The sequence below is a fragment of the Sphaeramia orbicularis genome, chromosome 1 (genome assembly GCF_902148855.1).
Source record: "Sphaeramia orbicularis chromosome 1, fSphaOr1.1, whole genome shotgun sequence".
Taxonomy (NCBI): Eukaryota; Metazoa; Chordata; class Actinopteri; order Kurtiformes; family Apogonidae; genus Sphaeramia; species Sphaeramia orbicularis.
In genome coordinates, this window is record NC_043957.1 from 44,977,711 (window position 1) to 45,004,517 (window position 26,807).

General features: G+C 37.6%; 1 protein-coding gene across 1 annotated transcript in view; it reads right to left on the bottom strand.

Moving 5' to 3' along the window:
- tacr3a (tachykinin receptor 3a) overlaps positions 1-25,489 on the bottom strand; it is a 47,088-nt gene extending 21,599 nt beyond the window's left edge. Inside the window, exons 1-3 of the mRNA XM_030139488.1 lie at positions 25,092-25,489; positions 19,665-19,853; positions 17,973-18,123 (exon numbers count right to left, since the gene is read on the bottom strand). Of these exons, the coding sequence (XP_029995348.1) occupies positions 17,973-18,123; positions 19,665-19,853; positions 25,092-25,459 (708 nt within the window). The 5' untranslated portion in view covers positions 25,460-25,489. The remainder of the gene's footprint in view (positions 1-17,972; positions 18,124-19,664; positions 19,854-25,091) is intronic.
- Positions 25,490-26,807: the final 1,318 nt, after the last annotated feature.

The window sequence follows — 26,807 nt, forward strand, 5'->3', positions numbered from 1 at the left end:
ATTTCTTCCTTATCCCATTTCCAACAAACCCTGAAAATTTCATCCAAATCTGTCCATAACTTTGAGTTATGTTGCACACTAACGGACAGACAAATAGACAGACAGACAAACAAACCCTGGCAAAAACATAACCTCCTTGGCGGAGGTAACTAAAACATATAAAAATTATGGATAAAATTCCCTTTGTTTTCGTCTTTGTCAATGTCGGATTGCTATAAAATCGATTTATTTCCCTCAAGCAATTTTAGCTGGTGGCACCATATGATATTTAACGATCCGTCACTTCTTGTCACTTGTCATTTAGTTGTCTTCTTGTCCCCACTCTACCTGACTAAAGTTGGGAGAAAGCAGAAGAGTCCTGTATGGGATTTATTTGAATTCGACGGTGAAGAAGATAAAAGATATAAAGAAACTAAAACTAAACTAAAACTAAGCATTTAGAAAAGAATGAAAACCAATAAAAACTAGCAAACCTGCTCTAAACACTAATTAAAACTAACTGAATTAGAGAAAAAAAGTCAAAACTAAATAAAACTAAACTATAATGAACTAGAAGCACTCGGAGAGCGCAGACCTCCGCCAAGGCTGATCAGTGGCCCCCCCCACCCCCAATCACCACCAAAATTTAATCATTTCTTCCTTATCCCATTTCCAACAAACCCTGAAAATTTCATCCAAATCTGTCCATAACTTTTTGAGTTATGTTGCACACTAACGGACAGACAAACAAACAAACAAACAAACAAACAGACAAACAAACAAACAAACAAACCCTGGCAAAAACATAACCTCCTTGGCGGAGGTAAAAATCCAAAACTATTATAACCTTGCACCACACGCACAATTGCTTGTTAACACCCCAAATTGCATATTCATTGTGGCAAATGTACTAACTGATGCAGACGCGCTATTTTGCACCTTTGAAAGACGCAAACCTTAGTGCGCACTGTTAGTAAATCAGTTTGTACATTTTTTTGCATGTGCAATGAGTCTGCACACATTTTTATACACTCAAACCTTTAGTGGATCCAGCTCTTAGACTATGGTTCATACTGTTTGTGATTGTCTTTCTCTTTGTCGTGTCTGAGCCCTTCCCCCAACCCCTTCTTCAACACTGACTAAATTGTTTTTATGTCTAAACCTGATGAAACGCAACCGTGACATGATCTAGACTTCCGCATGCTCTATGGGTACCTGGTACAATGAAATGACATGTCATGACCAACCACCAGTGTGTGACGAGTACGAAGTGAGAATGTGTTGAAATAGATATAAGCTCATCAGAATGTCCTCCACACTGTTCTCTGATCTACTACAGATTTAAATGAATGAATGAACACTGAAATATTTTGAGGATGTTTTCTGTGTATTCCTGTGTATTTCTATTGTATTCTCCAGTTTCCCTCGGAGCCTATGTAAATCCCACCTGTGCTATTTTTATATGTGTTTGACACATACATGCGTCTCTGGTAGAGTGAATCACGTGAAGAAGTCAACATCTGTTACCACTATGATTTCCTCCACATTTTCTAATACTGCTGGAAGTTTTCATTCTTCAGGTTTACACAGCTGCAGCTTGTGCACCTTTCTATGACTGTGACATTACGCCAATATGTGAGCAGCAGGACATTTATAAGATTTTTACGTTTTGTTTTCTACACAGAGCAGTTAAATGGTATGTGTAGTAAAGGGTTTCTACTGGTGTAAATGGATTTGAGAAATGCTTTACTGTTACGGACAAAAGATTTTGTTTCCTGGCCTTGTGGTGAAAGCGTATCTAGTGTTATTTTTCAGTTGCTGACAGAAAACTGCTGCACACTTGTTGCAAAAAAATCCTTGTAAATGTGGAATGTGCTATGGGTAGCAATCATCTAGTATGTCTTATTACTAGTCATATTCAATATTGACATGCATTTGTTTTCTTTGCAAAAACCAACACTTATCCCTTTAACAGAGAATGACCATGTAAAGCAATTGCACAGTATAGTTTGCTATTTCCTGAGCTCTTCAGGCCTGAATAGTGTCTCAAGTGTTTGTATTCAGCCCCACTTCTACAATACAAAGGGTGAGTTTCCACCAAACAATAGAAGAATGTCTCTGCATTCTAAGGACAGTATTAAACAAACCTACAGATCGGTAAAATGTAAAAAGCGAAGGATGGCATTTTCCCACTAAATGTCAGGGTGCAAAGTGGATATCAAGGGTTTACTTTGGTCTCTTCTTGGTAGAACGCTTGGAGAAGAGAAAAGGTGCAATAAGCAGAAAGTACTTCACTGAGACCTGTGGAGACCAGAATGCAGCTCTTAAAAATAATAGTGGCATTCAAGTGCAGCCGCGTACGTTAACCATAAAGTGTTGAGAAAACAGGGTTTTACAAAAGATTGATATTTTTGCTGATTTTGTGAGAATGGTTTTACAATAGTTTTTTTAATATTATAAACTTTATTAATCATAATACTAATAAAGACCCAGTGTTACTTTTGTGGCAGTTCCCAAATGATTTTTTCCTCTATATTTGACATTTTCTAAGTGATTTATCACCATTTATTATACAATAATCCTCCATATTTCATTTTTTTCCATTGAAAATCAGGTATTTTCCAGTATTTAATGTACTGATCATATAGATGTTCATAAAAGCTCACACTACACTTGAGGGTTATTGTATCAAAAACAGAGAAAACTGAAGAAAAAGAGACTTTTTCAGTAAAATATATCATTAACTGAACATAAAACAAGGGTTTCCATCCAACTCCATGGGTTTAGCTGGTGAATCAGTGTTGTAGAAGATGACGGTGTTTCCACGTTCACTATGGAGCCTCTGAACGTCCAAATGGGTCATATCTGATGACCATGAAACAATGACAAACTGTATTTTACACCAATTATTTACATGTATTGATAGGATTAGTGGATCAACAGGTATTAAACAATTTAGATCAGTAGATGCTTTTGGTCAGTGGTAAATGTTTGGGTCTTTATGGGTTAAACATTTAACTAGAAATTCTGCCTAAGTAGTAGGAAACATTTGTACAAACATAAGTTCTTAATGTATTAAGTTTCCAAATATTTTTCAAAGTATTTCTTCTGTTTTCCTGTATTTGCTTTTGCCAGTGAAAGCTGAATCACAGCATGTTTTATAGTTAAATTTAGTCAGATCAAAGCATTGGTTCAAAGAAATTGCTTCAGCTATTAAAAAAAAACCAAAATGTCATTGCTGACAGGTGAAGAGGACATGTTTACTTACTGGTTTCTCGCACTCATGATTTTATTTATTAATTTTTTTTTACAGTACAGTTGGAGGTCTCCAATTCTCTTTGGCCATCTGTTTATTTCTTCTGTGCCAAACTGGAACATAACACTTCCGTGACTGGAAAAATTTGTATTTGAATATAATCCAGAATCTGTTTATGCTTCTGTCAGAAAAATGCACACAGTAGCATGTAAAAAAAAAAGTTAATAAGTGAACAAAGTGACCAAATGGGTCCTTGGCATGAAGTGAGTACAGAACAGAAAAGGGAGTTTAAGGCAAGTGTGGGGGTCTAAATGTACAGCAAGAAAAACCTTTTGGTCAGGTATGTCTTCCATCAAATATTCAGCTGGAACTATAAGGGTAAGAAATTCTGTTTCTATTCTTGACAATCACTTGTAAGAAGAATTAATAATAATAATGATCTGAGCAGGAACAATATATCCGTTTCCGTGGCAACCATGTGTTTTAGCTTTTTTGAAAGCTCTTGAGATTCCCCACGTCACCGTGGGGTCTAATGCCACATGCTGAGTCCTTACACATATGTAACTGACCCCGACTGGGCGTGGCCCATTGCCTCCCATTCATTCCAAGCAGATGTAAAGATGCGGTTTGTGTACATGACGTGTACATACTCGGACAGGGCTCACTGCCTAATTATGGGAGGATATCAAACTCATATGTATAGTATTTACCTACCTTAACCCAATTTAATGGAAGTGAAATCAACCAACTCTCATTAGGGCAGGGCGATAAAATGATAATGGTATATATCGTGAAATAACTTTTCCTCAATAGAAATATGAGACGTGCTCGATACAATTTCGATAAAATTCATTCGTTCATGTTTTGACAGACATAAGAACAGCCAATCGTAATGAAGTAGTGCCGCACCGAACCAATCACATTAGAGCAACGGCAAGTTAGGTTGTGGTACACATCACAGGCGTAAGAGCAGCCACAGCACACACACTGATGTTTGGGCTGCAGCGGCTGTGCCTTCAGGAGGAAATGCGACAGAGAACTCAGGTGACCGGGCAGCTGAAAAGTAGGGAGCAAATTGGTTCGGTTTGGGGCCTTCAATACAATATGGAAGTGTACCGAACGAATACATGTAGCCTATGCGAAGAATGCAAACACTCATCTTTCCTTAAGTTTCACTTTCGGTTTTACACCAGTTAAGGAATGCACCCCTACGTATATACCCCTGGTATTGTTTGGTGAAGATGTTCTGTTTTGTTTGTGTTCTCTTTTAAAACTTGAAAGCTTTTGCCTGCTGGTCAGACTTTTAATTTAGTTTAAATATATGTACCTGTTTTATTTATCTGAAACAGTTGTATAATGTTCTCCAGCACATCTGTCATGTTCAGCCTCTGACAGAAAATAAATCACATTTAAATCAAAAATAACCTTCTGATGTCTTCACCACTAACTTATGAGTAACGGAAAATTTAAGCTTGACACAAACAGTGATTTGATGTGATATGAAAAAATTATCGTGATATGATTTTTTCCATATCCCCCAGCCCTAACTCCCATTGTACACAGTATGGTGTGGTGAATGACTCTTAAAAGTAGGGGAAAGCCTGAACCCTTGACTGCACACACCTCTATGATAGACAAATTTAGTGCCACCTGTCGCGTCTGGGTTCATAGTCTCATTATCGCTGGATGTGAGCCAATGTGATACACTGCAGCTTAACACTGTTGCACTATATTTCAGCAAAAAATTTGATTTTTTGGAGGTAATCCATCCAGATCCATCCACACACATCCACAGTACTGTACCTAAAGACACCAGGCGAAACAGAGATCAGTGGCGCTTACCATACAAGTGCAAGACTTATAAACGAAGATTGTCTCTGTATGGTTGACTTATGACAAGTCATTAGTCCTGCACTTCAGACTGACATTTCGATCATACAGCTTTGGGCATGAGCTTAAAATAGAGCACCTGGCTTGGTTGTTGCTGCAGAATGGATTAACTCAAAACAATGAGGTAGGGAGTTTTTCAAGAAGATGATGAGAGCTGATGGAAACATACAGTTTTTTACTGCCTTTGTGTCACCTCAGAGGTCTGTGAAGACGGCACGCAAACCCCACACTGAGGTGAAACACTATAAAATACAATAAACAGGTAAACTCTCAGGTTGTGTTTTTTGTGTGAAATCGCCACTTTTCATTGTCATTGTCTTTGGCCCACAAAAATCCAGAGAAAGTGTCATCAGTCATCTGGAAACTGTTACTCTAAAAGCTGGAAATCTAGGGGTAATAATGGACTCAGACCTAAACTTTAACAGCCACATTAAATCGGTAACATCATCAGTCTTTTACCATCTCAAAAACATTTCCAGAATCAAAGGTTTACTGTCTAAACCAGACTTAGACTTATCCACGTATTTATCTCTAGCAGGTTAGACTACTGTAATGGCCTTCTCACTGGACTCTCTAAACCAGCTGTCAGACAGCTGCAGTACATCCAGAACGCTGCCGCTCGAGTCCTGACTAGAACCAGGAAGTACGACCATATCAGTCCTGTGCTCAGATCTCTGCACTGGCTTCCTGTGGCTCAGAGAATAGACTTTAAAACAGCTCTGCTGGTCTATAAGTCTCTCCATGGTCTAGCACCAAAGTACATCTGTGACATGTTGGTCCCATATGAACCATCTCAGACCCTGAGAACCTCAGGGACTGGTCTTCTGCTGGTGCCCAGAGTCAGGACTAAACAGGGTGAAGCTGCGTTTCAGTTCTATGCAGCTAAACTCTGGAACAGTCTTCCTGATGACGTCAGACAGGCCTCTACTGTGACAGTGTTTAAGTCCAGGCTGAAAACAGCTGTTCAGCTGTGCATAGAACAACTGAAAGGGCTCTATCTGCACTCTTCTCTTTTACTTTGTTTTAATTGATTATTATTTATGTTTTATTGATTATGTTTTAATTAGAATTGTGTGTTTTTAATCTGTCTCTTTTCCATTTTTGTAAAGCACTGTGAATTGCCCTGTGTATGAATTGTGCTATACAAATGGATCTGCCTTGCCTTGCCACTTTTTATTTTACTACTTCAGTGACTTCATTCAATTTATTTCAGTGACGGGCACCACCAAAGCACATCTTTGAGGAATAAATGTCATTACTTTATCAACCTCTTCAGTGCTTTACAGCTATAACTAGTTGTTCAATAAATAAGGAGGATGTTGTGTCAATACAGAGGAAAAAATTATAATTATGTGAAATACCTGTCAATCTGTCTGGTATTATTCGTACAAATACAGTAACTTATCCATACTTCTTTTGCTTCATTTACTGCTGATTAAATCTGTCTGTTAATCTCATCGCTGTGCTATGTATCTGCACGTTATCATAATTAAACCCCCTTTCTAACACTTCCCACTGGCTTATGATACATTCTCCAATTTTTTTTCCTGATATTTCTTGAAACAATACGTGTAAACTTTTAGAATTCGCAAAAGAAAAATACCACGAGTGCTGTCGTCTGGACGTAGCCTGATCCTACCACAGTATCCACTGTATGGTAGGGTGGAGGCTCAAAGTTCAACTGGGAGGCTTACCATCAACTGGATCACTAGTTATCCTCGCTGGACACAAGGACTGAAGCGTCACTTTTTCCCATGCATCACAAAAAATCTGACCTGTATTTTACAAAACAGGTTTACAGCATAGATTCTGCTGCAATATTTTTTAATCAAGTTAATTAAATTCATTCAAAGTGTTGTACAACATTATATCTTTTCAATTAGGAAAAGAACTGAACATTGTTAACTACCCATTTATTACAGTTACCTTCACAATAGAAGTCTTATAGTGTCAAAGTATGCCATTTTAACTCTTTGGAATTACTTGAAATGGAATTATATGATCGCATTTTACCAGTGAATTAACCTATTTTATAAAGAACCATTACTCTTTAAGGTAAAAAGCACAAGCTGTATTTTTTTCATGGGTGGCGTCTCTATTTAACCCTTTCTTTAGATAAGATTTAGATTTGAAACTAAATAAATGAAATGCATTGTTTTTAATTTACAACACTAACATAAATTGAAGGTTTGCTGCTTTTACCCATTTTAATTTACTTAAAATGACAAATTTCCTCTCAAGTGCATGCTACTTTAACCCACAGTCACATGTAGGGATGTGGGATTGGCCACTTCCCAGTGTAAAAGATTCACAATGTGCTTATTTTAGTCAAATAAATAATCCTACTATATTATTCATGTTCTGTGTCTGATCGATCGATTTTGCAGCACAGGAGCGCGTTTGTACGGATTTTCCTCAGCCTTCACAGGCCCGCCAAGCTCGCCAAATGAATATAAACATTACCTGACTATCTACTTGGCACAATTTTATGTCTGTATTCAAATGTTGTGAGGTATGCTGGGCGATTTTAGCCTCTCTCTACTTTGAATTCTTCATCCCTGCCGCCATACTCCATGTTGAAGAATGCAAATAGGCAGTATTTCACTGCATATACTATAAACTGATGGTACTGAAATACGCAAACTGCCTAAATGCATAATTGTGTCTTGAAAATATTCCTTCAATATCCATTCCCAAATAATGTGAACAAATAACATCACAACAATTTTTTTTACAAAACTGCTGCTGCTCTTGCTGTGTCCATTTACAATAATGTATAGGCACTTTCCACACACAATGGCACCACGGGTACAATGCTGGTAGTAAATAATAATACATCTCACCAAGGTTATAATAGTTTTGGATTTTTCATTCTAGTTTAGTTTTAGTTAGTTTGGACTTTTTTTCTCTAATTCAGTTAGTTTTAATTCATTTTTAGAGTAGGTTTGCTAGTTTTTTATTAGTTTTCATTTTTTTCCTAAATGCTTAGTTTTAGTTTTGTCGTACCTTTTCTCTTCTTCTCCGTCGTATTCAAATAAATCCCAGACAGGACTCTGCTGCTTTCTCCCAACTTTAGTCTCCATGTTTCCAGGTAGAGTGGGGACCAGAAGACGATTGGAAACCACAAGTGACGAGAAGTGATGGACTGTCAAGTGTCGTATGGTGCCGCTAGCTAAAATTGCTCAAGTGAAATAAATCACTTTCATATCAATCCGACATCGACAAAGACGAAAACGAAGGGAATTTTATCCATAATTTTTATCTGTTTTAGTTAGTTTTGTAAACACACAATACAGTTTCAGTTGGTTATTGTTTTTTTCTTTTACTTATAGTTTTTATTTATTTCAGTTGACGAAACTGTTTTTTCAATTCTAGTTTTTGTTATTTCGTAGTTTTCGTTAACGATAATAACCTTGCATCACACTTATATAGCACTTTTTTGGACACTCAAATGTATCAGTATGCATTTCCTACTCAAACAATCAAATACATGCTTTTTGGCAAAATAGATTCTTTGAAAACAAACATAAATTGTACAAAATACCCTTAAGTGCAGCTAAAATAGCCACCTCATAGTATCTCCACGTACACATTCATTAAGAACATGTAAGAACTAGCTTACCAAGAGGGGTTTCCTACGGGAGAAGTCAGGACAAATAAAAGGGCTTCCTTGATGGTTCACCAACCTCTAAAACAAAATTTAAATTAGTTATATCGTTTGCAAAATAATTTCTTAGTTCGAGTGTGAAACAAGCAGGTTTCATAACTTTTTCTCTTGATTGTGCCTCACACGGGAGAGAAGATGCGGTATTCGACCCATGAATGAAAACAATGCGTCTGTACATGCCAGACAGTTTGGAGGAAGGGCATAATTCTTAGGGCGTAAAAAACACTTTGGGGAAAAAATTGTATGTGACATTTGTTAAATCTGTCCTTAAGAAAAGTAACGTTGTGCCAAATTGAAAAAGGAACTACATTTCGTTACCAAATTTTCAGTAGTAATGTGTTACACTACTTTTTACAAGAAAAAAGTAGTTAAGTTTCTGTACAGGCTACTATAAGTCCCCCATAAGTGTGAAGGTGAGAGTGAATGGTTGTTTGTCTGTATATGCCAGTCCTGTGGTGAACTGTTGACACATTCAGGGTTTACCTCACCTTCACCCTTTGGATCGGCTCCAGTATACCCTAGAAACCTCAAGAGGATTAAGCAGTTTAGAGGATGGATAGATGGACAGACGGACGGACTCCTAAGTTAATTTTCCCCTACTTTTAACCTTTCCTAAGTGATTTATCTTTCACCAATTATTATAATATTATCCTTTGCATGTTGCATTTAAAAAAAAAAAAAAAAAAAAATGTACAGCCACCTGTCAAACTGTATGGGTTTTACTAGTGAACTGATGTTGCTGAAAATGAAGGTGAACTTTGACATTGGAGATACTAAACGTCCAAATGGGTCTTATCTGATGTTGCTGACATGCAGTGAATCTACATTTTAACTGAATTCCAATGTATTGATAGGATTAGTGGTTCAGAAGTTATTAAACATTTTAGATCAAAAGATCCCTTTGGCTGTTTAGGTTTTTGAGGGTTAAACTCAGTGGATATTAAGCAACAAGCACTGGGTTTAGTCAGCTGTGACTGCACATTCTTTTCCCCACTAATTTCCCAGACCTTTTTTTTTTCTCAACTTATTGAATATGACACACCCACAATGGTTCATTGTTTGGTTCAAAGGAAAATCCGATACTTTTTGCTTTAAGGTTGCAGACCAGTTTATTTGTGGTTGAAACCCTGTGAATGTAGACTCATAAACTGGAACTGAACCCTGTGGGTGGAAACAGGGTGACATGTAGTATTCATGTTTACATACAGTGAACAGTGCACCATAGAGTAAAGTTTCTGGAAAGGGTTGTATCTGCTGAATCATGCTGCATGTATGTGATACATGTTTGTTTGTGTTTTGAGAACCTTAGATTAAATATGTTCATGTTGATTCATTCTCAGACAAAGGTAAGGTAAGGTAAGGTAAGGTAAGGTAAGGTAAGGTAAGGTAAGGTAAGGTAAGGTAAGGTAAGGTAAGGTAAGGATAAGATAAGATAAGATAAGATAAGATAAGATAAGATAAGATAAGATAAGATAAGATAAGATAAGATAAGATAAGATAAGATAAGATAAGATATACTTTATTGTCCCCATGGGGAAATTTTTCTTGGACCCTGTGCAGCTGCAGTTTACAGGTGGACAGAATAAGAAGAGCCAACAGAATAAAATGGAGAAGTACCAGATTAATAAATAGATTTGCATGTCATATATACATATTCATAAATAAGCTATTGCACAGATGTGTATTGCACATACAGGTATGATATTATTGCACCATGTAGCTTATTTACTTATTTTTTACTGATATATATTATATATTATATAGTTATTACTTTTTTAGATATGACTGCTGCTTCGCTTCGTCATCCAAGTTAACCCATAAAGACCCAGTGTCACTTTTCAGTCAGCTTTCTCAATATCTAACCTTTCTTAGGTGATTTATCACCATTTACTTATAATATTATCCTCTGTATTTTGTATTTTATCAGTATCAATCAGGTATTTTCCTGTATTTAATTTACTGATCATGAAGATGTTCTTAAAAGCTCAGATAAAGTGGATATTTATGATATTAAAAACGGAGAAAACTACAGAAAAAGTGACTTTTTCAGTAAAATACATAATTAAATGAACATAAACCAAGCATTTCCATCCACTGTCATTGATCCAACTCCATGGGTTTTACTGGAGAGTTAATGTTGTAGAAGATGCTGGTGTTTCCACGGTAACTACTTAGCCTCTGAACATCCAAATGGGTCATATCTGATGACCATAAAAAGCTGACAAAGTGCATTTTACACCAATTATTTACTTGGATTGATAGGATTAGTGGATCAACAGGTTTCAAACATTTTAACCCTTTCATGCATGAATTGTAAGAACTTGAGTCAAGATTTATTTTTTGAGTGTTTTTATTCCTCCTAGCCATGAAAAAAACAATGTGATCGAGTCTTTTTTTTTTTTTCTATGGAGTTACAAAAATATCCATGCATTTAATTTTTGAAGTAAAGAAACGTGTTTAAAACCCAATATCAGAAAGTGATATGAAAACAATGAAATAAAAACATTTGTAATGCTGCTAATCTGATGTCTTCTCACATTTTAACATATTCTAATGCTAGTAATTACTCACTTCATGGAGATAATATGCAAAAACAAAACTTTTTGTCTAACAAATAACAATTGATTTACATTCAAACATGTTACTGCAGATCAGGATTATCAAGAACTGCACAGTTACAGTAATGGTATTAATGTCAGTTTATGGGATGATGCATAAGTGTCCACTGTGTTGGCTGATATGGAACTAAAACAACAAAACTCATTAATATACAAGAGAACAGCTGGAGAAGAACTGTCCACTGGAGTGACCTATGCATGAAAGGGTTGAATCAATAAATAGTTTTAGTCGGTGATGGATGTTTGGGTCCTTATGGGTTAAATGAATATTAAAATAAAATTTGGATTTTTATTTACATTGTCTTTTGAGCCAGCCAGTTTTATGATGTTCGACTGTGCCGCCTTGGGCTATCTTCCTTTCTGTAACCTATTCTGACCAGAGCCTGCCAGCACAAAACTCTCTGCATGACATTAATCAGCACCATGTGATCAGTGATTAGGACCACTGAGGCTAAAGATGAACATGGGCTACCTTTAAGCATGTATAATTCAGACTTTCCACAATTACTGAATCTGATATGTAAGCTAAACTCAACAGGAAAATGCCCTCTGCCTTGAACACAAAAATGGAAACACAGGGAAAAAATACCCGTTTACAAACAAAATTAAAAAAAAAAAAAAAACACAGTCACTTTGACTCTGAAAGACTCCCTGCAGACTAATTTCAGGCCCGAAGCACACAGAGAAATAGCAAGAAATAATGTTCCCTGTGGTGAGGCAGTTACCAATTCTTAGAAAAAGATAGAAGTCTTTAAGATGTAAAGACTTACATTTTGATTCTGAATCATCCAGAGGTGGTGTCTCAGTGGGAGCCTCTGCTCCTGTGCTTATCTAATGGGTCTTTACGGACTCAAAAAGAAAAAAAAAAAGAAAAAGAAAAAAACAGAACCATCAATCTAATACAGGTGCATCTGCCCCACTTTACCCCCTAGTAACTCTCTCAGGTGAAGAACTTCCATAGTTTCAGTTTATAGAAGTTCCAGTTTATAGTGATTATGAAAGAGCCGATGTTAGCTAATGCTGATGTCAGCAGATATCCTGTCCCATTGAAACTGCAGGAACTGAGGACAAAATGCCAGAATTAGAATATACACACCTTCCTTCTACAGCTTTCTCCTCTTTGTCCAAATTTAAAGACTAAGTATAAAGATACATGAACCAGACATTGTGGATCATGTTGTTATGAAAAAGTGATCCTACTTTCGAGACATGGAGTAGAGCAGTAGAATCGTGTCCAGGTCACATCTGACCTGGACCTGAATCTGATCAACTATTGGTAATTACAACTGTCAATCATGTGTTTAACATCCCCACAGGTGTGAACACTTGTGATTAGACAAAATGTGAGTGTCACAGTGTAGATTTTCTACAACCTGAAAACACAGGCAAGGAATAGATGCAGAAGCTTCCAGTCCTCTCAGACCACTTTAACTGAAATAAAGGGTATGCACGTGACGTCACCGCTAGCGGAAGTCACCGCAGTTACGTCCACTGAGTGGCAAAAAGAGGGAGATGAGTAGCGGCTTTGGCTTGAATACTGCGAAAACTTTAGAACAATCTAAAAAATGGGGAAGAGCTGTTGTGTCATTGATTACACAAAAAGGTTTAAAAAGCACTCGGAGCTACCGTTTTAGTGGTGACCTAAAGCCAAAGACAGAAGAAGCAGATGGATTTCTGCAATTCATAGAAATAACTGGAATCCAGGCAACGAAACCTGAATTTGTGGTTGCCATTTCGTGTCAGGTAATGTTAATTTATGCTGTGTTCTTGCGTAAATTCATACCTTAAATTACATATCGTTTTGGCTAACGTTACTTCTTAGTAAAGCTCTTAATGTTAGCGTCTGTCATTTAGTTCTATATTTCATAACTGAAATGTTTTTGTCTTCAGTTGTGAGATTCTGAACCTTGTGCTCTACATAATTTGTAAACTAGCTTAAACTGAGGCTAACCTAGTTTTCCAAATAAGGGGGTACTCTAGCACAAAGCTGTTGTAGCTGTGTTGGATCAAGTATTTGATGTTAACTCTACTTACCCTTACCAAAAAGTATACCTCAAGTACATGTTAAGTATACTAAAGTTTATTTAAGTATACGTCCTAAAGTATACATTTATGTACCAAGTATACTGATACAAATATACTAGCAGTGTACTTAAAAGTAAACTTCTTGGGACTAAATTTGCCCAATTTAAGTTTATGAAAATACACTTTAAAGTATACTTAAGGTAAACTTGTAGGTATACTATTAGTTTACTGGTAATAAACTTCTAGTCCCTTTTTTAGTTTATGAAAGTACACTTTGAAGCATACTTACCAAAAGTAGAAGCAGTAGTAGATTATACACTCACTTGGGTCAATACTAGGGATGCTCCGATACTCGGTGTGTGTACTCGTACTCGTAAAAGACATCCGATACAAGTGCACCGATACCACTTACGGCCGTGTAACATTCCCAGTTCAGTGTAGCAGGGACACGGTCGTGGAATAATGTGTGGGGAGTGTGAAGAGTGTGGAGATTTTTCAAAATAAATGACGGTGATAAAAGTAACGCTGACTGCAAGTAATGTTAAAGACACAGACAGATACGGACGCAGCGTTCTGTCCGTCCTCTGCGTACATTCCATCTGTTTATCAGGTGCTTACGGCTGCGTAAACAGAATGAGAATACCAGCGGGAGTACGGAGCGGTGCGGACCGCCACCAACAGAAGTGAAAACGAAACTTATCGCTCATTTCTCTTAACTCTTCCTGCTGAAGCTAAGCTGTTAAACCTTACCAGAGAAAACGCTGCAATATTAGTATCACATTAGTGTTACCTCTGTCATCTCCATGTTTGTTATTGCTGACTTTCTTCTTCTTCTCAAAAAACTTTACTCTTCTTTGTAGTATTTGTCCAGTATGGTTAATTAAGAGCGGCGCTCCCTGGTGGATTAATTGAGAAACGCTCATTCCAACACATTAAATGTCAGTAGCAGCACTTTTTTCCAGTCAGACTAATGACAACGACAATAAAGCACATTTACAAAAGGAACTAAGAACTAGAATAGGATTATTAGGTACTCGTATCAGTACTCAGTATCGGCAAGTACTCAAATGTAAGTACTCGTACTCGGTCTGGAAAAAAGTGGTATCGGTGCATCCCTAGTCAATACTAAGGGTTCAACTCCAGTAAATCAGTAGTGAACTGTGAGCACTACTGCTGGGCCTTTACCTTGGCAATCACCGCCAAGAAAATGCATCTTCACTGACATAAAACCTCAAAAACAATAGTATGTTGAACTGAAAGCACTCACCAGCTGGAATCCTCTAATTAACGAGGACCAGGATGTCAACAACTCTTTGTCTTTTGTATGCTTTCAGCCTTTGCATTGTGTATTTTCCCGGCGTTGAAATCAGGTTCATATAAATGTCAGGATACGTGATTTCCAGCCACATATCAATGTTCATAGACCACTTGTTGTTTGGTATCTTGTATGGATCCATGTCCAGTCCAATTGTCTTTAATTTCATGTTATATTCCACATTTTTCCCGGTCTCGCTGTAGTTACTGCTATGCTCCGCCATGTTGAGCCGGTTTGTTTTTGCCACTCAGTCTGACTTAGAGGGGCGTGGCCCAGGGGGGAAGTGATGGATGTGCATTCCATCTACAGGCTGAAAGTTCAGTTAATTATGGAATTATTGGCCAGTGGTGCTAAAAACTACTGCAGCTTTTATCTCTCACAAAGGAAACACTAGATTAACAATTAAATTAAAAAGCCCAGGCATCTAGATGGGTTGAAAATAGATGGCAAGCAACTTAAAATATGTCCATATGTGATCGATATATGTGATTAATATATTGATTACATACAAAATCCCTCTGAGTGAAAGGTGAAGAAGTATTCCCTTTGCCAGTTTGTGGGCTAAGTGAAGCCTGAATCAACTTTTGCACATAAAAAAGAAGATTACTTTTGCTTTGCAGCTATGGTGGTAGTAAATCATAAAGCACAGGCCAATTGGTGGTATCTCTGCAGCTGTGGTGTAGAAATAAAATTTAGAACCCTCTTTATCCTATAGACCGCGACAGGCTGAGTGTAGGGTAATATCTTCAGACTGATCTCAAGGTGTACAACTCTGCTGGTCGATGCTGCAGACTATCTCACCTTTGACCTTCAATCAGCTCCAACATGTTTTTCATGTGAGTAGTAAATGCTCCCACTATAAAAACATGCTCTGAATGAGTCTGAATCCCAGAGGCTTTGACATCAGATACTAAAGTGTCGAAAAACTCATAATGCTTCCAGACACTGTTGGTTTTTTCGAGCTTGTGCCTGTCCACATGCATGGATGAACAGTTGATTGAGGACAAGTGACAACCACAAAGGTTGTGTTGGGTGGGATAACGGTTTTCTTCCGTGACATGTTGTGCTGTGCAGCTTCTCCATCTGCATTATGCATGTACATAGAAGACACAACTGATCATTCGTATTCAGTCTGTTGCAGCATTTGTTCTTTCTTTGAAGTGTAACATTTATCAGTGCTGTCAATTTGCCTCGTAATAAAACTGAGAATTTAAAAAATATCTTTCCAATTTTGCCAGTTCCTTGGGTGTGATATCACTATTTTTCATTTATTTCCCATTAAAAATTTAATATTCTTACTAAAGATTTTACAGCCTTTTCATGCTCTCACTACTGCTTGTGCATACCAAAATAGGCCATTGTTTTCAAGCTATTGCTAGTTTAAATACATGTAAAGTAAGTATTTCTTGTGTTTAATCTAAACTTATGATTGTTTAAATTATAGTGCTGAGTTTCCTCTCCTGCACTGGGATTGTCCAAAGCCCAAAGTGATTCATAGCTTTTTGTACACTTTTGGCCCGTCGTATGATTCTATTTAAGTGGAAGGAACCTCCTGCCACCCACCTTTGTGCAATGGGTGCATGATTTACTTTTCTTTTTAAAGTTGGAAAAGATTAAGTTTTCTCTTTGTGGACAAATTAATTTGTTTTACGAACAATGGGATCCTTTTTTTTACCTCCGCCAGGAGGTATTGTGATCGTTTTGCTTTGTGTGCGTTCATGTTTGTTTGTGTGTTAGCAAGATAACTCAACAAGTTATGGACGGATTTTCATGAAGTTTTCAGGAAATGTTCATACTGGCACAAGGAAGAAATGAACTGAAATTTTGGTGGTGATTGGGGGGCGGGGGGGGGGGGGGGGGGGGGGGGGGTGTCACTCATCTACCTTGGTGGAGGTCTGCACTCTCTGAGTGCTTTTCTCTACTGTCAACAAGAGTGTCCTGCTGTCTCCTATGTCCTTTTGACAGAGAAATTTGTTAGTTTACATTATATTAACTCTTAATCAGCCCTGAGCATTGTAAAGAGGAGTTGATAATATTAATCTTGTTGTTGTTTTTTTGTTGTGTTTTTTTTTTCTCTCTCTCTTTTGTGTTTAATAGGTTTGTAGGTCTGTTGAATAATTCATTTATTTATTTATTTTTATTGTGTCTGTGTGGTTCCTTATGTCTAAGTACAGGGGTTGGACAAAATAAAGGAAACACCTTAAAAAAATCAACAAAATATAATTTAATATGGTGTAGATCCGCCTTTTGCGGCAATTACAGCCTCAGTTCTCCGAGGTATTGATTCATACAACTTGTGAATTGTTTCCAAAGGAATTTTAAGCCATTCTTCAGTTAGAATACCCTCCAACTCTTTTAGAGACGATGGTGGTGGAAATCGACGTCTTACTTGAATCTCTAAAACTGACCATAAATGCTCAATAATGTTGAGGTCTGGGGACTGTGCCGGCCATACGAGATGCTCAACTTCATTAGAATGTTCCTCATGCCATTCTTTAACAATTCTAGCTGTATGGATTGGGGCATTATCATCTTGAGGTGAAGGTGTTTCCATTATTTTGTCCAACCCCTGTACATGTTCATGTAACTGTATAATTTAAATAAATAAATAAATAACAGTGCTGAAAGACTTTGACAAACCAGTCATTTCAACACTTTTCACACTGTTACAATGTTTCATCTCTATTATGGACGATATGTTTTTACACTTGTATTAGCAGGAGACTGTTAATGACAGATTTGTATAAAACACAAGGAGCAGATAACAGGTCAAAGAATAATTCATTCAATCTGAGTCTGGTCTCGAAATTCCCCTGTTGGATGATAAATGTTTTTCTTCCACAGCAACTAAATTAACAGAGATAGAGGCTTAAACCCTCAAGGTACATGTACATTAACAGCATGCCTGATTTTTTTTTTTTTTTTTTTTATACTAGCAGATGGTGTGCGTAAACTAAAAGCTAATAGATCTCTGTAAATCTTTTGTATCTTAAAGACAGTAAGTCTTTAAGATAAGTAATTGCCCCTTACATGTTCAATTTACGACCGAGAAACAGAAGTGAGATAATAATTACCTGGAGGTAGAGGCTGTTCACTAGTGGATGACTGCAGTTTATTTGTGGCACTCTGATTTATGGTGGTAACCGTTCCTAATTGGACTGCTCTGGGTCATATCTGAATTCTTGAACGAATGATGGTCTATTCACCCTTGAGCTTGCTTACCTTCCTTTTGGCTCGGAGCTGTCCGTGATAGTTATCAGATGAGTCTCCTGGGATCTCACCTCCCCACAGAGTCAAACCCACGATGGTATACGTAATGCCCATCACCACTAATGGCAACATGTAGATCAGGACTGTTACTATGATATGATACCTGCAAAGACACAGGGGAAAGGCGCTTATTCAGAGGACAGAGCCTGCAAAAAAATGTGAAGTCTGAACTCAGCTCTGAAATCAGTTTTGTCAGCCAACTAAGATGGTAACAATCACAGAGTTCATATCTTAGGGTCATTTACTCACGTTCATCAGTTTAATTTGCTCATTTTCTACAGTCTGTCAGCTCCATGTCTTTTACCATTAAAAAAGTAACAGCATGTCAGTCTATTAAGTGATGGGAACTACATCGTAATGATGTTGTGGGGGGTGTTCCTCTGAGGTCTTGGGGATCTGTCTAATTGCTGATGTAGAGAGTAAACACTTGAGGTCTTTGCACATCATTATTTCAGATGAGGAACTTTGTTTTTAGCACTTCTTAATAAAATGTACATAATTAGTGTGTTTTCTTTCTGACTTAAGTAGTGTCATACCAGTCTGTCTGATTCCCTTTATGGACAATTAAGTAAAGACTCAAAGCATCACCACACTAGAGGGAACACTAATATCCTCCAATTACAAAAATATACAGTACAATAGTGTACTTTTTATGTAGGCATTTAACATCGTGTTGAATAGCAGATGGTGGGTCCATCCAAATATATAGTGTATTTAAACAAATAATCAGCAAGAGGAAAAGCAAATGAACGCATCTGTCGATTCACTACTGCTATAAGGTCAGGTTTATTTCTATAGCGCATTTACAACAACACAAAGTGTCCAAAGTGCTGTTCAATGATAAAGGTAAAAATACAAAACATAATAAAACTAATAAAAAATTTATAGATATAAAAGATAAGATATACTAAAACTGTACTAAACTATACTAAAACTGATATATTTTATAAGTAGTGACATAAAAATTGTTTGGTAAATCATTCTTTAAAATGTTAGCGACGATTAACATAGAGTATTAATACCCAAGCGTGCCTGCAGAGTGAAGAGTGGGGGGTGTATAGTTCGTAAAATGTGGGGGATAGCGGTTAGTGATTGTCGGAGTGGGGTGATAGAGGTCCGCGATGTTGGGAAGGATAGCGGTCCGTGAATGTCAGAGTAGGGTGATGGTGGTCAGTGACTGTTGGAATGAGGCGATAGCGGTCTGTGATGGGGGGGTCCATAATTGTTGGAGTGGGGGGATAGCAGTCCGTGATTGTGTGAGTGTGAATGTGCGTGTGTGTGTGGGGTAGCAGTTCATGATTGTGTGTGTGTGTGTGTGTGTGTGTACGTGGGGATAGCAGCCTGTGATTGTGTGTTTGTGTGTGTGTGTGTGTGTGGGGTAGCAGTCCGTGATTGTCAATGTAAAAGTGAAGCTGAACATGTTTTACTATTCCTCGAATTCTCTGGGCAACACAGACACACAGGAGCAGAGTGACAGAATCTCCATGCAGCAAAAAAGTTAATACGTCGGTTACATTTTGACCATGTTGATTAATCAGTGATACGCTATAAACGGCCTGATTAATCGGTTGGGCTCTAATGGAAAGGCACTTCGTTTAATGTCACTCATGTACTTAAGTGAGTAAGCTCCAAAGTGTGTCTTACATCAGCTGGTCATCCTCCTTGCGGGGCCAGGCCACAAAGCAAACGGTCCTTTTGGGCAGAACTCGGGTGGTGGAGAAGTAGCAGAGAGGGAAGGCGAGGATGACGGCCAGACTCCAGATACAGACGATGATGAATGTGGTGGCCTTCGCTGACAGACGGGGCTTCAGAGGATGGATGATGGCCATGTACCTACAAGACAGAAGTCAGCAGGTTAACAAGACATCACTGTCTTTAAATGCTTTACTGAGTGACTCTAATGGAAAAAAAAAAAAAACAGTTAAAGGTTATTTATGACCATTAAAATCATGGTTTATGAACATAAAGCGGAAGCATGTATAGCACTGGTCAACAACAAATTTATTGTTTAAGTTTTTTGAGCTGATTTGGGATAATTTTGGTGTGCTGAATCCAAAAATCACATTAATTTTGCTCAATCAGGTCAACTTTTTGAACTATGCTACATATTGGCTTTTTAACATTTTTGCTTACATTTATGGGCATTTTCGCATCATATGATACAAAATTCTTTCATATTTCTCGCAATAAATGAGTTCTGAAGATTTTACTTTTGCCAATTTATGATTGGTTTTTTTTAATATTACAGGTGAATGAAATGGCTTCGACTAGAAGATCTTGCAAAAATAAGCCTGACGTATTCTGCTACATCTGCGGTGAATACATAATAAATAATAAATACATCCTGTTAGAAAATGATTTTTTTCTCTTAAAACCTATTTTGGGTGAGAACTATATAAAAAAATCAACTGATAAAGTCACAAAAATGTTATCAATTTTGTGAGAAGATCAAATTTTTCAAAATCAAATTAGCAAAATAACCTGACCTGATTGAGAAAAACAGATGTCGTTTTTGGATTTAGCGGTGCAAAATGGTCCTAATTCAGTTGAAAAAACCTAGACACCTCGCAAAAAACATTTTTTTGTAACCCAGTGTAATTAATGTCCTTGTTGAGGTGTAAATGGCTCATGTCTCAAAGTGACTAATTCAATATTTACTCATAGTAGCTGAAGCATGACTGATGACACTTTTTCATGAACGTGTTTTCATGCTCACAGCCCTTGTAAGGTTTGACCAGATTGTGCTCATGGTTAAATATTAAAAAGCTTAACTCCAAACGCACCGCACATTTATCAACATTAAATCAATAACAACAATCTTTCCTAAAGTACAAGCAGTGCTCAGGATACAAACACAGTCCATGGTATCAAATTCCTGTCTGTGTAGGTTAAGTCCGTGAAAAATTTATCATCACTGTGGACGTAACTTCTGCTCAAACACTGATGTTTATCCTTGGAATGATTCATTTAAACTTCTTTGGTGGCTTGAAGAAGTGACGGTAATAGAATTTTTTTCCCCTTTTTATTCATTTAAGTATTTCATAACCCTTTGGATTGTTCAAGGCCCCAGATTGGGAACCACTACCGATGGATGAAGTTTAAACTATTTTCACAATAAATTTCTACTTAATTTTCTTCACAACAGGCTTGAAATATAATTACACTGTGGTGATTTTTGAGGGAAACTGACTGATGATTCATTCCCTGTGAAGGGATTTTGTTTGAACAACACAATGAAACCCTCAACTGACAGCAGATTATCAACTAAGCGTACACTCAACTCAGAACATCATTTTCAGCTAAAGATAACGCGGGATTGAAGCTGTTAATTCAGTCTTCATAAGATGGTAAAAAATGGGCCTCATCCTTTCACGTCATTGAATGCAGGTCTCTAAGGGATATCAACAAAGACGCCCTGTCTATTCAGTAGTCATTGCATGACATTTATTCTGAGTGTCTCACTGGTCCTTGTGAATTCCGGTGTGTGAGTAGCCTGTTTGATAACCCATCAAGTATGTTCTGGAGTAGTTGGAGGTATCTGGCATCCAGGGAGTCTGTACAAAGGACAGCTGATTTAATAAACTTATAACCACTGAACAATAAGCATGATGCGGACCACTAACACTTAATTAAGCCAAACACAATAACATACACACACACAATTCACCTGTATAGAAACCAGCCACACACATTTAAGCAGATTCATGGAGAAGGGAGCATCACCGCACACTAGTAATAATAATAATAATAAGCAGCCACATTCTTTAACACAGGAGTCTGTTTTGGCTTTGACTGCACAGGAACGCTTTCAGCAATATATTGTTTTGAAGTCAAGTTACTGTGGTGTGACACTACCGTCTAAACACTCGCTTTATCACCTCCTTCTGTTTAACTAGAGGAGATTATCTTGGAATAGACATACAGCTAAATGTCAAGTGTTGGCTCAAATTTCCTCTGAGGAGAAGGATAGGTTTGATGTTTAGCTACTGTGACTTCAGACCAAAAAAAAAAAAAAAAAAGTACTTAAGGGTTGATTTCACCTAAATTACACTTTGAATAACATAAAGTCATGTGGAAAATGGATCGGTTACATACTTTTTAAACTAAATCTCTCTCCAGAACAAGCTCTTGTTTTTAATATTTGTATTTTTTTTTCGTTCAGCTGATTTTCAGAGTTAACTAGAAAAGCACTCGGAGAGTAAAGACCTCCGCCAAGGAATATCAGCCCCACCCTCCAATCACCACCAAAATGTAATCATTTGTTTCTTGTGCCAGTATCAACATTTCCTGAAAATGTCATCAAAATCTGCCCCCCCCACCGCCCCCACCCCCCCCATCCCGATCACCACCAAAATTTAATCATTTGTTTCTTGTGCCAGTATCAACATTTCCTGAAAGTTTCATCAAAATCCTTCCTGAACTTTTTGAATCATCTTGCTAACAGACAGACAAACAAACAAACAAAAATCTGCCCCCCCCCACCCCGTCAACATTTCCTGAAAATTTCATCCAAATCCATCTGTAACTTTTTGAGTTATCTTGCCAACAGACAAACAAACAGACAAACCCTGATGAAAACATAACCTCCTTCCTCGGCAGAGGTAATAATGTTAATCCTTTGAGATTCTACAAAGAAAGGTTTTCAAGAGAGTAAATAAATAAATAAAGATTTACAGAAAATTGATCATTATTTCTACAGAGATAAATAATTTACACTCTCATTCTAATTTCAAACACTTTAAAGTTGTTTACCCCAACAGCTGATTTTGGAGTATATTTCGTGTAGCATTGCTTGGCAGTGTTTTATATTGAGGTGAAAGCAATCCACATTTCACAAGCTGAGCAAATGGAAATTATCCAGATGAATGCACTCCAGAAAACAACAACAACTTGTGATTCTGTTTGCCTTTTGTCTTGTCCGCCAGATTCTCTGCATAGCCCATCAAATTTTAAAGTAGCCTTATAACCCTTACAACAGACTCTCTAATAAAAGTTTGGGAAGTGCAGTATATTGCTGCAATAAAGCAATGCAGGTAGGAAGAGGTGGAACTAAAATATTAGTCATTCATTTATTTAATAAAAATCTGGCAGATAAAATGTAAAAAAAAAAAAAAGAAAAAAAAGACATATTATCAGAGATGTAAACACACACAGACTCTTAACAGTAAAGTGGTGAAATGTGCTCAGCGAAGACGGGTGCAGATAAAATGTATTCAGCTTTTAAAATAGACTCGATATGGAATGCATAATGTGAAGATGGTCGCTGGGTGATCAGTGCTGAGTAGTGACTGAAGATTATGATTCAACTGCATGGAACGCGCTGGTGTCCTCATTATCACCAGAGGCCATGAACTGCACATGTGGAAAAACTGTGCAGTTGTGTAACACAGGGCTTTCTACAGTATTGAATGAACCATACTGTATATTATGCAAAAATGAATGCCCAGATATTTAGCGATAAAGATAAATATCACACATAATTTTTTATCTACCGTGATTGAATTAACACAAATTTTTTTAAAAAAAGGAATGGGACAGATAAAAAGCTGTGTTTCTGCTTAAGGCTTTTACCTTTCACCCAGCAACCTGTGTTTTATTGCTGCAGTGCCCAAAGAAAACACACTTGACAGCACAGAGGCAGTAGGAAGGACAAATTCACAGATGATCACGAACTGTGGCCTCATGCCATTTCAAGACATCAGAGCAGAGACAGCACCATACTGGGGTTACGAAAAGCATGACTGGAGGTTACATCTACATCATGTAGGTCATGCCGATGTTCTCTTTCTCAGTACACTGTTGACAGAATCGAACGGACACTGCAGACCAAAAATACAAACACACTGAAGTTGCAGGAGAGGAGCCAAAATGAGCACGGCCCGGGGAGATGCATGTGTCAAGGAGAAGTACTAAAGCAAGAAAACACCTCGCACACTATCGCAGCACACAGTGACACATGTAGACTAGATGTATCCACACGCTGTGCCCTCGTGCATCTCTATGCTGCTGTTGTCATCATGCTTGACCTGTAGCTGCTTTCATCAGCCTAATCCCTTTACTGAGACATTACGAGGTATGACGGTCCACTGTAAAGCCCATTTGATTGTGGTGCCTGCATCACTGCATTACCTCTAAATCACATCACCAGCAAAAGAGGAAAAAAAAACATGTGTGAGAGAGCTGGAGATAAATGAATGCATGAGATAGAGCGATAGAATCAGAAAGCATGAAGGCATAAAAAAGGGATTTTCTTTCTGTGCTGGCACACAATATCATTTACAGCAGTTTTTAGTATAGTATAGTGTCATCTAATGCAAAATATGACACTTAAATGTGAGAAGATGCTTATAGTGCATGAGAAGGAAACCACCTTTGCAATGCATATATCAAAAAAGTAATTATTTGAGTTGATGTACCAAATATGTAAATCAGCAGGGAGCTTAAATGCTAATGAAATAAATCAGGGACAGAACAAACATTAGATGCCATCAGTGGAAATTTATATTAAACTGGTGATTTAATATATACTTGTAAATGGCATGGGTGCAAAGTAGTACATCAGAAGACATCACCATCTTTAAAAGCCTGGTTGAGTAATTGCCTAATGAAGTAGTTTGTTTTCAAGCGCGAGGTAAAATTTGAGCTTTTTTTTTTTTTTTTTGTAAAGCACAAGATTAAATTTTCCACCACTGTTGGAAAAGGCAGCACATCCACGTGGAATAATCAGAAACTAGGTGCCAAAAAATCATGCGTGAAGCTCTGGAGATGAAAGGGTTTCGGTAACAAGGATATTTTTACATAACCTAGTGTATACCTTGAAATATTAATGCTCTGTGCAGTCGCTCCGGAAATTTCATTCGTTCTTTGATGATTGCAAAGGTAGAAAAGGTTGTCTGGATTAAAAAAAAATAAATTTACCCTCTATGCTTTTGTGCCCTTATCCTTACACACATGATTTACGCACGATCAAATGTATTACTAAAAAAGAAAAAAAAAAAAAAATCTCATTCACTCAAACCAAAAACAGATGCTGAAGTTGGATGAGGAGAGAGTTGCTTTAGGAATCCCCACCTGTCCACCGCGATAGCAGTCATGGAGTAGATGCTGGCAAAGACAGACGTGACCGGGAAGAAGTTGTGGAATTTGCAGTAAGCTTTACCAAAGTACCACTCCCCGTGAGCAGCGTAGATAAAGTTTATTAAAGTGTTGAAAGCGGCCATTGACGCATCCGAAAACGCCAGGTTGAGCAGAAAATAGTTCGTTACAGTCCTCATTCGCTTGTGGGCAAGAATGATCCATATCACGATGAGGTTGCCGAACACTGCAACCGCCAGAACGGAGCTGTAGGCGACAGACCAGAGAGCGATGCGCCACGGCGGTTGCACAAACTGGTTAGTGTAGTTGCCCGTGATGTTGGATCCGTTATGTGCAGCTGCCATTCTTCTTCTTTTTCTCCCTTTTTTCCCTAAGATATAATATTTCACTAGTCTGTTCTACCTACGTATACTGTTGGAAGAGGATCTGTATGTAAAGGCATCATAGCGCGCAACTCATAGAAGTGCGCATCTTCTTCCCAAGCTGCTCTGTGGTTGTCTTGCGCTTTTCAATTACGCGGAAAATGGATTTAAAAAAAAAAAAAATCAAATTAAAAAACAGTAATGAAAGTGCACAAGTATCCTCCAGTGCCTGTTGAACGTTGGTACAAGCGCACAGCCTCTCCAGCAGCAGCAGCGGCAACAGGCGGGGAACCGTGCGCACTCAGTGACGCACAGAGTGGCACAAATGGTGAAAGAGATTGATTGATACTTGTGGCTGCGGTTTAAAACTTCATGAATAACAGATGGACTCCGCTGTCTCTCCGCAGTACACAATCAGTCTGTGCGCATTGTGTGCCTTTATCTTATTTAACTCTTCAGATGATCTTATGTCAGCAGCATTTTAAAAGGAGCCACAAACAGGATATTGAAACACAGCAGACCATGTGTGAACAATAACACGCTTCTGTAACCCTTAGATGAAATATCAGTAATATCAGATATATATTTTTTAAAGGTATAATATACTCCTGCTGACTTCATCTTCTATTAGATTCTATAACACCGTTTGATCAGCCACTGTCTTAATGCTTGTCTTATGATAGTCTTAGGTCAGTGTTTTTCATGGTGATGTGACGTTCACGAACGAATCGAATCTTTTGAACGGCTCTTTGAAATGAACGATGAGAACCGAGTCTTTGTAAAGAGCCTTTTTTTTTTTTTGATTAATAACAGTGATTAATCCCTGTTGTGTTTTGTGCAAAATTTTTCCCGTATGTTTACACACATTTATTGTTCTTGTTCTGAGGGAAAATGCACCACAGTTATTTAAGTAATTGCAATGATAAATCGCTTTTGTGTTTTGTGCATTTTTTCCTGCATGTTTACCAACATACTGTTCTTGTTCTGAGAACTGCACTATAGTTCAGGTATTTAAGTAACTGCAGTGATTAATCACTGTTGTGTTTTGTGCAATTTTTTCTGTACGTTTACACACATTTATTGTTCTTGTTTTGAGGAGAGTAAAATGTTATTTCATAAGAAAATGTTTTATTTTCTTCTTCATTTTTAGGCTACAGACTAGTCCACATAATGTACCATGATGTTTTTGGTCCAATTCCAGCATTTGCCTAATGTCACCTCTCATTTCATGTATTTAGCCCACACATTTGAACTATTCTTTTTTACGGTTAGATAATATTTACTGCCGCGCCTGTAACAATCTGAGTACGGAGACTGAACCCACATGCAA